Genomic DNA, 11,778 nt, shown 5'->3' on the forward strand with positions numbered 1-11,778 from the left:
CATTGACCAGAATTCACACCATATTCTTCAATAAAATCATAAGTTTCATAAGGCTGCGCTTGTCAGCTTTGCAAAAACCATTATGTCATCCGCATAAAGAACATGAGAAGGAGTAGTCACTCCCCGAGGGGAAGAGATGGGTTTAACCTTTCCAGAATTTACAAGATCTACTAGACCTCGACTAAAAACCTCTTCAGCAAGACAAAAAAGGAGAGGGGATAGAGGATTCCCCTGACGAACACCCCTACCACATCCAAAAAATCCAACAAGTGAACCATTGAATATAGATAGTCGGGCTGAGGAAAGGATTACATGAACCCATTGAACAAAAGTATCATGGAAACCAAAAGCTCTAAGCACCCGATCTAGAAAGTCCCAATTGAGAGTATCAAAAGCTTTAGCAACATCAAACTTAATAGCGACATTACCCCCAAAACATTTATTGTCCAATAAATTAACACACTTTGAGGCCAACAAAATGCAATCTGAAATATGCCTGCCTTTAAGAAATGTGTATTGATTCGGCAAAATAATTCGAGTAACCACAAGAGCAAGCCTATCTGCAAGAATCTTTGTAATGACTTTAAATATAAAATTAGCCATGGCTATCAGCCGAAATTGAGAGATAGAATCTGCCTCTTGAACTTTAGGAATTAGAGCCACAAAACTAGAATTCAAATTGGGTACAATAGTGAAGAAATCTTGGACAGCCACAGAAACATCAAATCCAACGAAATCCCAGCAAGCATGGAAAAAATAACCACCAAAACCATCTGGACCTGAGCACTATCCGAATTCATAGAAAATACAGTTTGTTTAATCCTCCAATGTGGGAATAGCCAATAAAGTATCATTTTCAGGTGTAGTAACCAAAGGAGGAATAAGACGAGCAACCAAACCTGTGTCAATAGCAAGACCATCATCATGAAAAGCATTAAAAAAATGCTCCACTACATGATCGCGCAAAATCTCAACATCCTTAACCAATTCCGAATCAATACGCAAAGAAGAAATAAAATTATGAGTCTTGCGAATTTTTACCAAAGTATGAAAATAACTCGGTATTACGGTCTCCATCTCATAGCCATTTAGATCGTGTTTTATCCTGCCAAAACTTTTCTTGAACTAGCAGCGCATGAGACAAAGTAGAATGAGCTTGTAAATCAACCCTATGACATTCATCAGTAAAACCCTCTGTGGAGATTTCTAACTGAATTTTTTCTAAAACCTCTCTAGCATTGTCCACGACAACATTGACATTTCCAAAAACATCAACATTCCAATGTCTTAGAATAGGCTTTAGCAACTTGAGTTTTTGTTGAAGAATAAACATAGGACAACCATAAACTTGAATAGACTGCCATGAATTTTTAACCAAATTAATAAAATCAGGATGATCTAACCACATGCGATGAAAGCGAAAAGGAGTAGGACCTTGTGCTGCAAATTTTTGAAAAGAAACTAGAAGAGGATTATGATCTGAAGAATGACGAACCAACATGGAGCAATTGGTGATAGGCCAGGCATCCAGCCATGTAGTAGAACAAAAGCACCAATCTAATAGCATTTCAATATGAGATGATATGCCACGTCCATTAGTCCAAGTGAAAGGGGAACCCTTAACATCAATCGGAACCAAACCACATGTATCCACCATAGCTTGAAACTCCTCACATTCTATTCGACAAGGCAAAATACCCCTCATTTTCTCATGCGCGCCAAGAATCGCATTAAAATCACCCAAAATAAGTGAAGGACCTGAAAAGCTGGCACAAACTTGAGCAATAGAAAGCCAAAGTGGTCGACGTTCCACCACTGTTGTAGTAGCATAAACAAAAATAATACAATGGGTAGTGCCAGCTACTAAAAATTGAATAGTAATATGTTGACTTGAAGTAGATAAAACCATAGGAGATAAAACATTATCTGTGTGAAAAACCCAAATATTAGGCAATCTCTGATCTCTATCATTTACTCCCAGAAAATGCATACCAATAGATTTCCAAAAAAATGGACGAATTTTCATTGTAGAAGTCATAGGTTCTGCAAAACAAAGAAAATCAGGAGAATGTTTTCTGATAAGGCTCTGTAAAGCTCATCTAGTGGGGCGATTTGCTAAGCCCCAAATATTCCAATAAATGGTCTTCATGGATCACGGAGAGCCATAGCAACAACCCTAGCACGAGTTTGAATATTCTCACGCTCGTAGGTATGATAACCAGATTCCTGTTGTTTTTTTTGTAATATTCTCTTTTGAGATTTTGAGAGAACTAAAATCATGTCATCCTCAGAAACATTATTTGCATCATTTAAATCATTGTTTTCTTTACTTGCAACATTATTTTGAAGAGCATCTTCCTCCACCATAGTGTACCAATCATTAACCTTTTGAATTTCAGAGTGAACTTAAGGAGACAAAGAAGGAGGACTAGCCTCATGAACCCGAGAAACAACTTGAACTGAGTCATTAGTATTACATCTCTTAGAGAGCACAAGAGAAGAGTTTAATTGAACACCTATAAAGGGAGTATCCATCGGAGTATCCATCGGAGTATCAGAAACATAGTCACAAGTTGTATCATTATCATTAACTAAACCTTCCACAAAATGTGAGGGAGAAACATCATCCAAACCTCTCCCACTAGAGAGGGAGTTCTTACTAACCAAACCAGCCTTAGCCAATTGACTAACCACATGTTCATGAGAACTAGGAGTTTTTGAAACATATGTAGAGGTTGTCCTATTATTTTCTAAACCATCCACAACATGTATGGGCAAAACATCACCATCATCCAAACCTCTCACACTCGAGTTGGACACATTACTAACACAAACCTTACCTTCCGGTTGATTGCGGATATTAGTTTTAACTTGAATGTTATCCTGATTGTTCTCATTGCGCTTCACTATTCGTGATCTTGCACCTTCCTTCTCAACCACATGCCCATGCTTAATATCCCTTGCAGCAACACGACAAGTAGCGGGCAGATGCCCAATATTTCCACAAACAGAGCAAAAATCAGGAAGCTATTCATATATTATTTCCACGAATAAAACCTCTCCACTATCACGTTCAACCATAAGTGAAATGGGAGGCTTTTTAGAAATGTCTGAAGGGATTTCTATGAGATTCATGTGGGATTTCTAGTGACTAGCATGCATATACAATTCAAAATTTATATACGAAAGCAACGGAAGTATGTTATCACATAATATCAAAGCTATAGTCATGCAAATCCCCTTCAAGATGCATAGGTTTATATAAGATGCATCAAAACATTTTAGTGAAGAACAAAGTCTAGGAGTAGTTTTATACCTCTTGATCTAGATCTTAGACCAAGGATGGACCACCTCCAAGCCCTTTGCTCCTTGAACTCCTTGAGCCTAGCCTCCTTCCTTGCCTCCTCCACTTTGTTTAGAATGAGTGCTCCTAGGTTCTCTTCAAGTTTCCAAAATTGAAAACCTCTAAAGATCCTCACCCACTAGTGTAGTGAGAAGGATGAAGGAATTACCAAAGCGGTGAAAAGATGATTAGCTAAATCCCCCTATGGTGGCCGGCCCTTTGAGTGTTAGAGAGATATTTTTCTTTTTCTCTTTTGTTCTTTTAACACTTAAAAAAAAAACCCTAATGAAACATTTGCTATAAAGTTACTTTTATAGCCAAAAAGAAACAAGTCAACATTTGACCTTTCTCTCCCTCCTTTGGTCGGCCCCCTTTGTGTTGTTTGGGCTTTGGGCTTTTATTTATTTCAAGTCATCCAATGCTTGAATAAAAGCCCAATGGGCCCAATTAAACCCGAACGTTTCTTTAAGCCCAAAACGATCTTATATCGCTTTTATGATTTCTTTAGACTTTCTAATTAATCACAACACTTAATTAATCCAATTAATTATTTTCATCATCCATTAGTTACTCACACAACAAGAGTGTATTGGTGAACAATCGTTTTAGATTCTAATTAGCAAGGCAGTGAGGTGATTGGCACCAATCCAATTGATTATATTTAATCCAATCACTTAGTGAATTAAAACTTACTTTTAATTCACCTTCTTCTTTGACGACTACATTTAATCATCTAGAAGAACTCACAAGCCATGAGTGACATCTAACCATATATCATGGCTACCCAAGCTAATGTAGAAGTTGTTCAGAGAACCTATTCAGTTGGAATTACAATGCAATTCGATCCTTCTCTAAAATAATACTCTCAATCACATCACTAGGGTATGGATATATTATGTCAAACCCCTAATGTGATTATTCCTTCTTATATGATTCAATTGAGTCGTATAGGAACGCTTTCCTTTATAACGCTCGATACTTCGGCCGAAGATTCCAGAATCATATCTTAGAGTATTCATCATCTCTTAACAAGGATTAGAGATTCCTTGTTGCGCATTCACTTGCCTTCATGACTAAGTGGCTTAACCCCGACTATGCCGTGGACACCCGCGGATGGAGTGACTTTGACATAATCAAAGATCAAGTACTTAACCACAAGACAACGATGATGCCTCAGGTCAAAGGACTACTTAGATTATTCCAACTATTAGAGTTACTTGCTTGACATGTGAGTAGACCTCCATGCAAGTACTCTCGTTCGATTGTGTTCAGTGAACTCATTCCCTTAATGAGCACCCACATACTTGTCTTAGTGTCATTACACGAATGGGATGAGATTTTCCATCCTTCTAATTGAAGCGGACATAGTATGTACCGGTCTATGCATTGTCAGTATCCCTCCGACAATCCTATGACCAAGAACCTTTTGGACATGATGGTTATGTGAAGAAGGTTTCTGTAGTCTAACTTCATTAGATTACTTCTTCAATCGATCCATTGTCCATGGATTCACCATTTAGGACATATATCGTTTATAGAGATAGTCCTAAATAGTATCTTTGCCATTTGATGTATAAGAGTCATCTATACATCCATTTATTGTCCTGAAAGGTTTCTTCCAAAGATTGACTTTCAGGGCATATTTCCAACAATCTCCCACTTGCACTAAAGTCAATCACTAGTGTATCTTATACATGCTAGTTGAGAGAGCTTATGCTCGTAGGTTAACTTGGTTATGTATTAATCCTTTTTATTTAAAAGGGATTCACTTATCAAATGTTTCCAAAACATTTGATGATGTCTCTTTCTTGTGTTCGAATACTTTGATGAGACCTTGATTCCATGGCTTGAGCTATCGCCCCATTACGTCGTAGTGTCCTACTAACGACCTTATGGTTTGGATTCAATCATTGGTTCTAAAAGAACCCCTTCCATTCAAAACACCTTTTGAAGCAGTTTCTAAAACAATATATCGTCATATATTTCGTTTGTATACTTTATACAAACTTTGCTCCAACCTTGAGACCATTGTAGTACAATACTTACAATACATTCATATGATTAGTACTTTATCCATTATGAAGTTCCATTTGTTAAAATTGGTTATTTTCACTTTGGTTAATAACCTAAGTGAATGCACGCTTCCAGAGTCCTACTCTGATGTTCCTTTCTTAAAGGCAATAATACTTTATCAGTTGCTTTGGTTCTGATCCTAGGATATAGTAATATCTTAAAGTGACAACCCCTGTGGTTCTTCACTTTTGGATATCTACTCACAAGTCCATACATGTGTCCCTTTTGTGATTTTGTGACACATTCATTATAAGGGTTACGAAAGTGATTTTTCTATCATATAGGAAAATGCTTTCTTAAATCTTCAACATTTGAGGTTTAATCTCCCCAAATAACATCCTTGAGATAGCCTTGCTATATCAATAAGTCCAATTTCAAGTCTATACTTCAAAATTGATCGTGTCATGTTTTGTCAATTTTCGAGTAACATCTATGTTCTATCAAGTTTATCAAATAGACTTTATTCATATCTTGTTGCTCAAATTATGACATCACTCCCACTGGCCTTGTTGTAACTTAGCATTCATTCAAAAACTTAACAATTATATTTTCTTGATTTGAATGCATATTGCTCCCACTAACTTTTCTTGGATCTATTGACAATCATTAAGATCCATTAGCTTATTGATGATGTCTCAACTATTTTGAGACTATCAACAACTCTAGCTAACACAAGTTATTTAAACGAATCATACACAAAAGAATTCCTTCTCAAGTAATTCCTTTTGAAATGTGTGACTTGCTTTGTCAAGTCTATTCATTTAAATTATATGGTGTCATACACCATACTACAAGTTTTAGTCATACTAAGACCTTTAGGACCCGTTTGTTTGACCGGATTAGGGGGGACTGGATTGGACTAGATTGTAGTCCCTTGTTTGTTCTGCACCAGGATTAGGTTTAATGGGATTAAATGGGACTCGCTCGGATTAAGGGGTTCGCTAGGAGTTCTTAGCCGAGAACCCCAAATTCGGCCGGACTCGCAAGACCTTCCGCGAGAGAAAACCTCGCTCATCCTGCGAGAGAGAGAGTTGTCGCCATCGCTCCCTGCTTGCCTTGCTCCCTCATCCTCGTCGTCTTCACCCTCATCTCTGCGTCTTGCTTGCCTTCATCTGCATCTTGCTCGCCCTTATCTGCTCTTCTTGCCTGGTAAACTTCGAATCTTCGATTTATTTCTTCAATTTGTTTTGCAGATCGTGATATTACTAAGCTTTATTTGATTTAATTGTTTTGGGTTTGAGAAATTTTCAATAATATACCTCTGTAGTTGAACAAATTAGAGTTTTGATTTTTAGGGTCAAATTGCAGATCCTGCTCGCCCTGCTCCTCCACCTTTTTCTCAGGCGACCTCTCAGGAACACTCCAACCAAATCGCCCCTCCTCCTCCCCTGTTCGATCCCAGTCAAAGTAACCCTCTCTCTCTCTGTCTCTCACTCTTACTCTGGTTCTTTTGAATTTGCAGTAATGTGTGTGTGTGTGTGTATGTATGCAGTGTGTGTGTGTGTATGTATGCAGTGTGTGTGTGTATGTATGTATGCAGTGTGTGTGTGTGTGTATGTATGCAATGTGTGTGTGTGTGTATGCAATGTGTGTGTGTGTGTGTGTATGTATGCAGTGTGTGTGTATGCAATGTGTGTGTGTGTGTGTATGTATGCAGTGTGTGTGTGTGTATGTATGTAGTGTGTGTGTGTGTGTGCAATGTGTGTGTGTGTGTGTGTATGCAATGTGTGTGTGTGTGTGTATGTATGCAGTGTGTGTGTGTGTGTGTATGTATGTAGTGTGTGTGTGTGTGCAATGTGTGTGTGTGTGTGTATGCAATGTATGTGTGTGTGTGTATGTATGCAATGTGTGTATGTATGCAGTGTGTGTGTGTGCAGTGTGTGTGTGTGTGTGCAGTGTGTGTGTGTGTATGTGTGTATGTATGCAGTGTGTGTGTGTGCAGTGTGTGTGTGTGAGTATGTATGCAGTGTGTGTGTGTGTGTGTGTGTGTGTGTGTGAGTATAAAAACAGAGTGTGTGTGTGTGAGGGTAAGAGTGTGTTGCACTCTGTCCCCGTGTGTGTGTGTGTGTGTGACTGTGTGCAATGTGTGAGTGTGAGTGTAAGTGTGAGTGTGAGTGTGTGTGAGTGTGAGTGTAAGTGTGAGTGTGAGTGTGTGTGAGTGTGAGTGTGTGTGCAGTGTGTGTGTGTATACAGTGTGTGTGTGTGTGCAGTGTGTGTGTGTGTATGTATGCAGTATGTATGCAGTGTGCAGTGTGTGTGCAGTGTGTGTGCAGTGTGTGTGTGTATGCAGTGTGTGTGTGAGTGTGTATGCAGTGTGTGTGTGTGTATGCAGTGTGTGTGTGTGTGTATGTATGCGGTATGTATGCAGTGTGTGTGTGTGTGCAGTGTGTGTATGAGTATGTATGCAGTGTGTGTGTGTGCAGTGTATGTATGCAGTGTGTGTGTGTGCAGTGTGTGTATATGTATGCAGTATGTATGTATGCAGTGTGTGCAGTGTGTGTATGAGTATGAGTATGTATGCAGTGTGTGTGTGTGCAGTGTGTGTGTATGTATGTATGCAGTGTGTGTGTGTATGTATGCAGTATGTATGCAGTGTGCAGTGTGTGTGCAGTGTGTGTGTATGCAGTGTGTGTGTGTGTGTGTGCAGTGTGTGTGTGTGTGTGACTGTGTGCAGTGTGTGAGTGTGAGTGTAAGTGTGAGTGTGAGTGTAAGTGTGAGTGTGTGTGAGTGTGAGTGTATGTGCAGTGTGTGTGTGTATGCAGTGTGTGTGTGTGAGTGTAAGTGTGACTGTGTGTGAGTGTGACTGTGTGTGCAGTGTGTGTGTGTATGCAGTGTGTGTGTGTGTGTGCAGTGTGTGTGTGTGTGAGTGTGTATGCAGTGTGTGTGTGTGTGTGCAGTGTGTGTGTGTGTGTGTGTATGTATGCAGTGTGTGTGTGTGTGCAGTGTGTGTGTGTGTGTGTATGTATGTATGCAGGGTGTGTGTGAGTCTATGTCAGTGTGTGAGAGTGTGTATGTCCGTGTGTGTGTGTTAGTGTGAGTGTGAGTGTGAGTATGTATGTGTATTTTGCACATTTGTCCATGAGTGTGTGTGTATGTACTTGGTTTATAACCATGATATTACAATGTGAATGTTTTGTATGGTGTGGGGTTGATGCTGAATTGCAATTTTTTGTGGTTGTTTGTTGCAGAGAAGAGGAGCATAAACAGAAGGCTAAGGCTAAGGCTACTGCATTACAGGTGTCCTTTAATTTCCCTCTTCACATGCAATGCCTAGGAATGATAGCAATCCTCATACTATTGTTTTTTTTTTTGTTTGGATAGATATGGATCGAAGGAAGCTTTTATTGATCTTATTATTAGAGATGTCTTATTTGGAGACAATTTGTATTTGTACGATTCTTGTGGTGATGATGCTACGTGGCAAACAGAGACATGTTGAACGACCCACATTGACTAACCGTTCACTTATTAGACGAGAGATTAGTTTGTATTATCTGAATGGTATAATAGGGAATACTGATACTGAATGTGTCAACGAATTGAGAATGGATAGAAGGACTTTTGGCATATTATGCGACTTACTTCGTCAAGATGGGAGGGTAAAAACTGATGGTTTGGTGTCTGTAGAGGAACAGGTGTGTATGACTTTACAAATATTAGCACATCATACTAAGAATCGTAGTGTTGGCGGTAGATTTTATAGGTCGGGAGAGACTATAAGTAGGTATTTCAATAGCGTATTGCAAGGAATTTTGCGATTACAAGGTATCCTACTAAAAGTCCCCCAGCCTGTGCCTATTGATTCTACAGATCCTAGGTGGCGATGTTTTAAGGTATGATGAGAATTTTTTTTCATTTTCCCTAAGCTTTAACTTTTCATTCCCTTTGTATAAATTAACAAAAACTTTTTTATTTTTTATTTTTAAGAATTGCTTGGGAGCATTGGATGGAACACACATTGATGTGCATGTACCTGAAATTGACAAACCAAGATACCGAACAAGAAAGGGTCGAGTCGCAACTAATGTGTTAGGTGTGTGTTCAGGAGATATGCAGTTCATATATGTGTTTCCGGGGTGGGAGGGTTCCGCATCAGACTCTAGAGTGCTACATGATGCAATTAGTAGGCCTAATGGTTTTAAGGTACCAGCGGGTAAGACTATTACTTAGTCTCAACTTTGTAAGTTAGGTTTAGTTTTGTTTGTCAACTACAAAACACTAATAAGGTCTGTTTTTTTTTTCATTAGGTTGTTATTACCTTGTAGATGGTGGTTATACAAATGGTGAAGGATTCCTTGCACCCTATAGAGGAATACCTTATCATTTATCTGAATGGGAGGGACGAACACCTTCTAATAAGGAAGAATATTTTAACATGAAGCATTCTAAGGCAAGGAATGTAATTGAACGCTGTTTTGGCTTGCTAAAAGGAAGGTGGTCGATACTAAGGAGTCCATCTTTCTATCCGATAAGGACACAAGGTCGAATAATTACCGCTTGTTGCCTACTACACAATCTTATTAGGCAAGAGATGTCTGTAGATCCAATGGAGAATTTGCCAATAATAGAAGATGGACAAAATACAGAAGAAGGTGAATATGTTGGTAGTGTTCAAACATCGGACCAGTGGACTGCAATGAGGAATGATATGGCTCAGGAAATGTATAATGAGTGGAGAGCAATTAGGAACCAGCAACCGAACTAGCTATATGTGTTAATGATAACATTTTATTTTAGTATTCCTTTTTATCATGCATTTGTTAGATATTAGCACAATGATTGGATGGTATGCAAATTAATTGGATATTATGCAAGTTGATTGGATATTATGCAAATTGATTATTTGTATGGTATTTTCCTTCATTAAAATATTTTTTGTTTAGGTATGGATAACGAAAATTTTTTGAATGCTACTCAAGAGCCAAAAGGAAGAAGGCGTAAATGGGAAGCATTTGAGGAAGAAGTATTACTAGGAGTTCTTGAGGATTTTGTTGCTCGGAAGCAACGGTGTGACACCGGTGCTTTCAAACAAGGTACTTTGGTTGAAATAGCAAAAGCTGTCAATGTTTTATGTCCTCATTCAAATATAAAGGCAAATCCACATATTGAGTCCAAGTTGAAGAAATGGAAAAAAACATATAGTATGGTCATTGACATGATAAACACAAGTGGATTTGCATGGAATGATGTCAAAAAGTGCGTTGAAGTTGACAGTGATGACGCATGGCAAACTTATGTGCAGGTTCATATCCTATTTTATTTATGCATTAGTTATATTCTTGCTGCTATATTTGTTACGCATGCTAAATTTTAGTTTTGCTATTTTGATATAATCTTAGAGAAATAAAGAAGCCGATGGATGGAGAAGCAAACCTTTTCCACTGTTTGATAGATTTGCATATATATTTGGAAAAGATCGGGCTACGGGTAATGTAGCCGAAACCCCTGCTCAAATGGTGGAGGAACAAAGTCATGATCATGTTGGTGAAAGTGATATTGGAGGTGATAATTTTGTTTCTTCAATGAACCAACAAAGCCAACAAAGCACCCCATCTGAAAATAGCCAAAGAAAGAGGAAAATAGCTGTGGGAAGTTCAAGTGATGGAACCGAGGCAATTATCAGTGGACTGAAAGATTTTTATGTTGAAAGTGGGAAGAGGATGCAAATGGTAACTGAAGCTTTAGTTCAAGGTACTGCAGATCATAATGACATAGCTAATGAACTTGAAGCAATGGGTCTCTCTCCTATGGATCAAATTGATGCATTGTCTCTTATTTTGGATAAACAAAAAAATGTGGGAGTGTTCAGGGCAATCAAACCGGAACTCAAGAAAGTGTTCGTCCAAAGGCTTTTAAGCGACAACGCAAGTGGATGAGGATTTTGGCTAATGTTAACATGGATGTATTTTATTAACGTTAACATGGATGTATTTTATTAATCATACAATCTTATGTTATGACTTATAACTTAGCTTTGCACTAGTATTTTGGCTTATGTTAACTAGCCATTTTGTAAATTATGGAGATCTATTTTGGCTAATGTTAACTAATGTTAACTAGGATTTTCTAAATTATGGAGATCTTATGTACTTGTATTTGTTGAAGTTGCATGTATTGGCCACTATTATTTTTCTTCTGTTGGGTGATAGAGTTTAAATCAAGCTACATTTGCAAATTAAACCCAATTCTATTAGCAGGTAATAGAAACAAAACAATTGTCAATTTTTTTTAAGATTCATAATATACATGGTAAAAATATGCTCCAATTAACCAATATCATGAGATTTGTAGCATTACTCTATTACACAATGGCAAAAATTTGTAGTCCTAATCTAAGCAAACACAAATCTGGTGAACAATAC

The 11,778-nt window shown here is 38.1% G+C and overlaps 2 protein-coding genes across 2 annotated transcripts; both read left to right on the forward strand.

The window, feature by feature from the left end:
• The first annotated feature begins 6,577 nt into the window (after nucleotides 1-6,577).
• On the forward strand, nucleotides 6,578-11,552 carry LOC139193623 (uncharacterized). Its single transcript, XM_070817033.1, has 4 exons — nucleotides 6,578-6,823; nucleotides 8,605-8,653; nucleotides 10,300-10,658; nucleotides 10,756-11,552. Exons 3-4 carry the CDS (start codon nucleotides 10,302-10,304, stop codon nucleotides 11,290-11,292), a joined length of 894 nt encoding a protein of 297 aa, XP_070673134.1. The 5' UTR covers nucleotides 6,578-6,823; nucleotides 8,605-8,653; nucleotides 10,300-10,301; the 3' UTR covers nucleotides 11,293-11,552.
• Nucleotides 8,744-10,155, forward strand: LOC139193619 (protein ANTAGONIST OF LIKE HETEROCHROMATIN PROTEIN 1-like). The gene is made up of 3 exons (XM_070817027.1): nucleotides 8,744-9,249; nucleotides 9,344-9,569; nucleotides 9,664-10,155. The coding sequence occupies exons 1-3, from the start codon at nucleotides 8,779-8,781 to the stop codon at nucleotides 10,119-10,121; spliced, it is 1,155 nt and encodes a 384-aa protein (XP_070673128.1). The 5' UTR covers nucleotides 8,744-8,778; the 3' UTR covers nucleotides 10,122-10,155.
• Nucleotides 11,553-11,778: the final 226 nt, after the last annotated feature.

The sequence above is a fragment of the Malus domestica genome, chromosome 02 (genome assembly GCF_042453785.1).
Source record: "Malus domestica chromosome 02, GDT2T_hap1".
Classification (NCBI taxonomy): domain Eukaryota; kingdom Viridiplantae; phylum Streptophyta; class Magnoliopsida; order Rosales; family Rosaceae; genus Malus; species Malus domestica.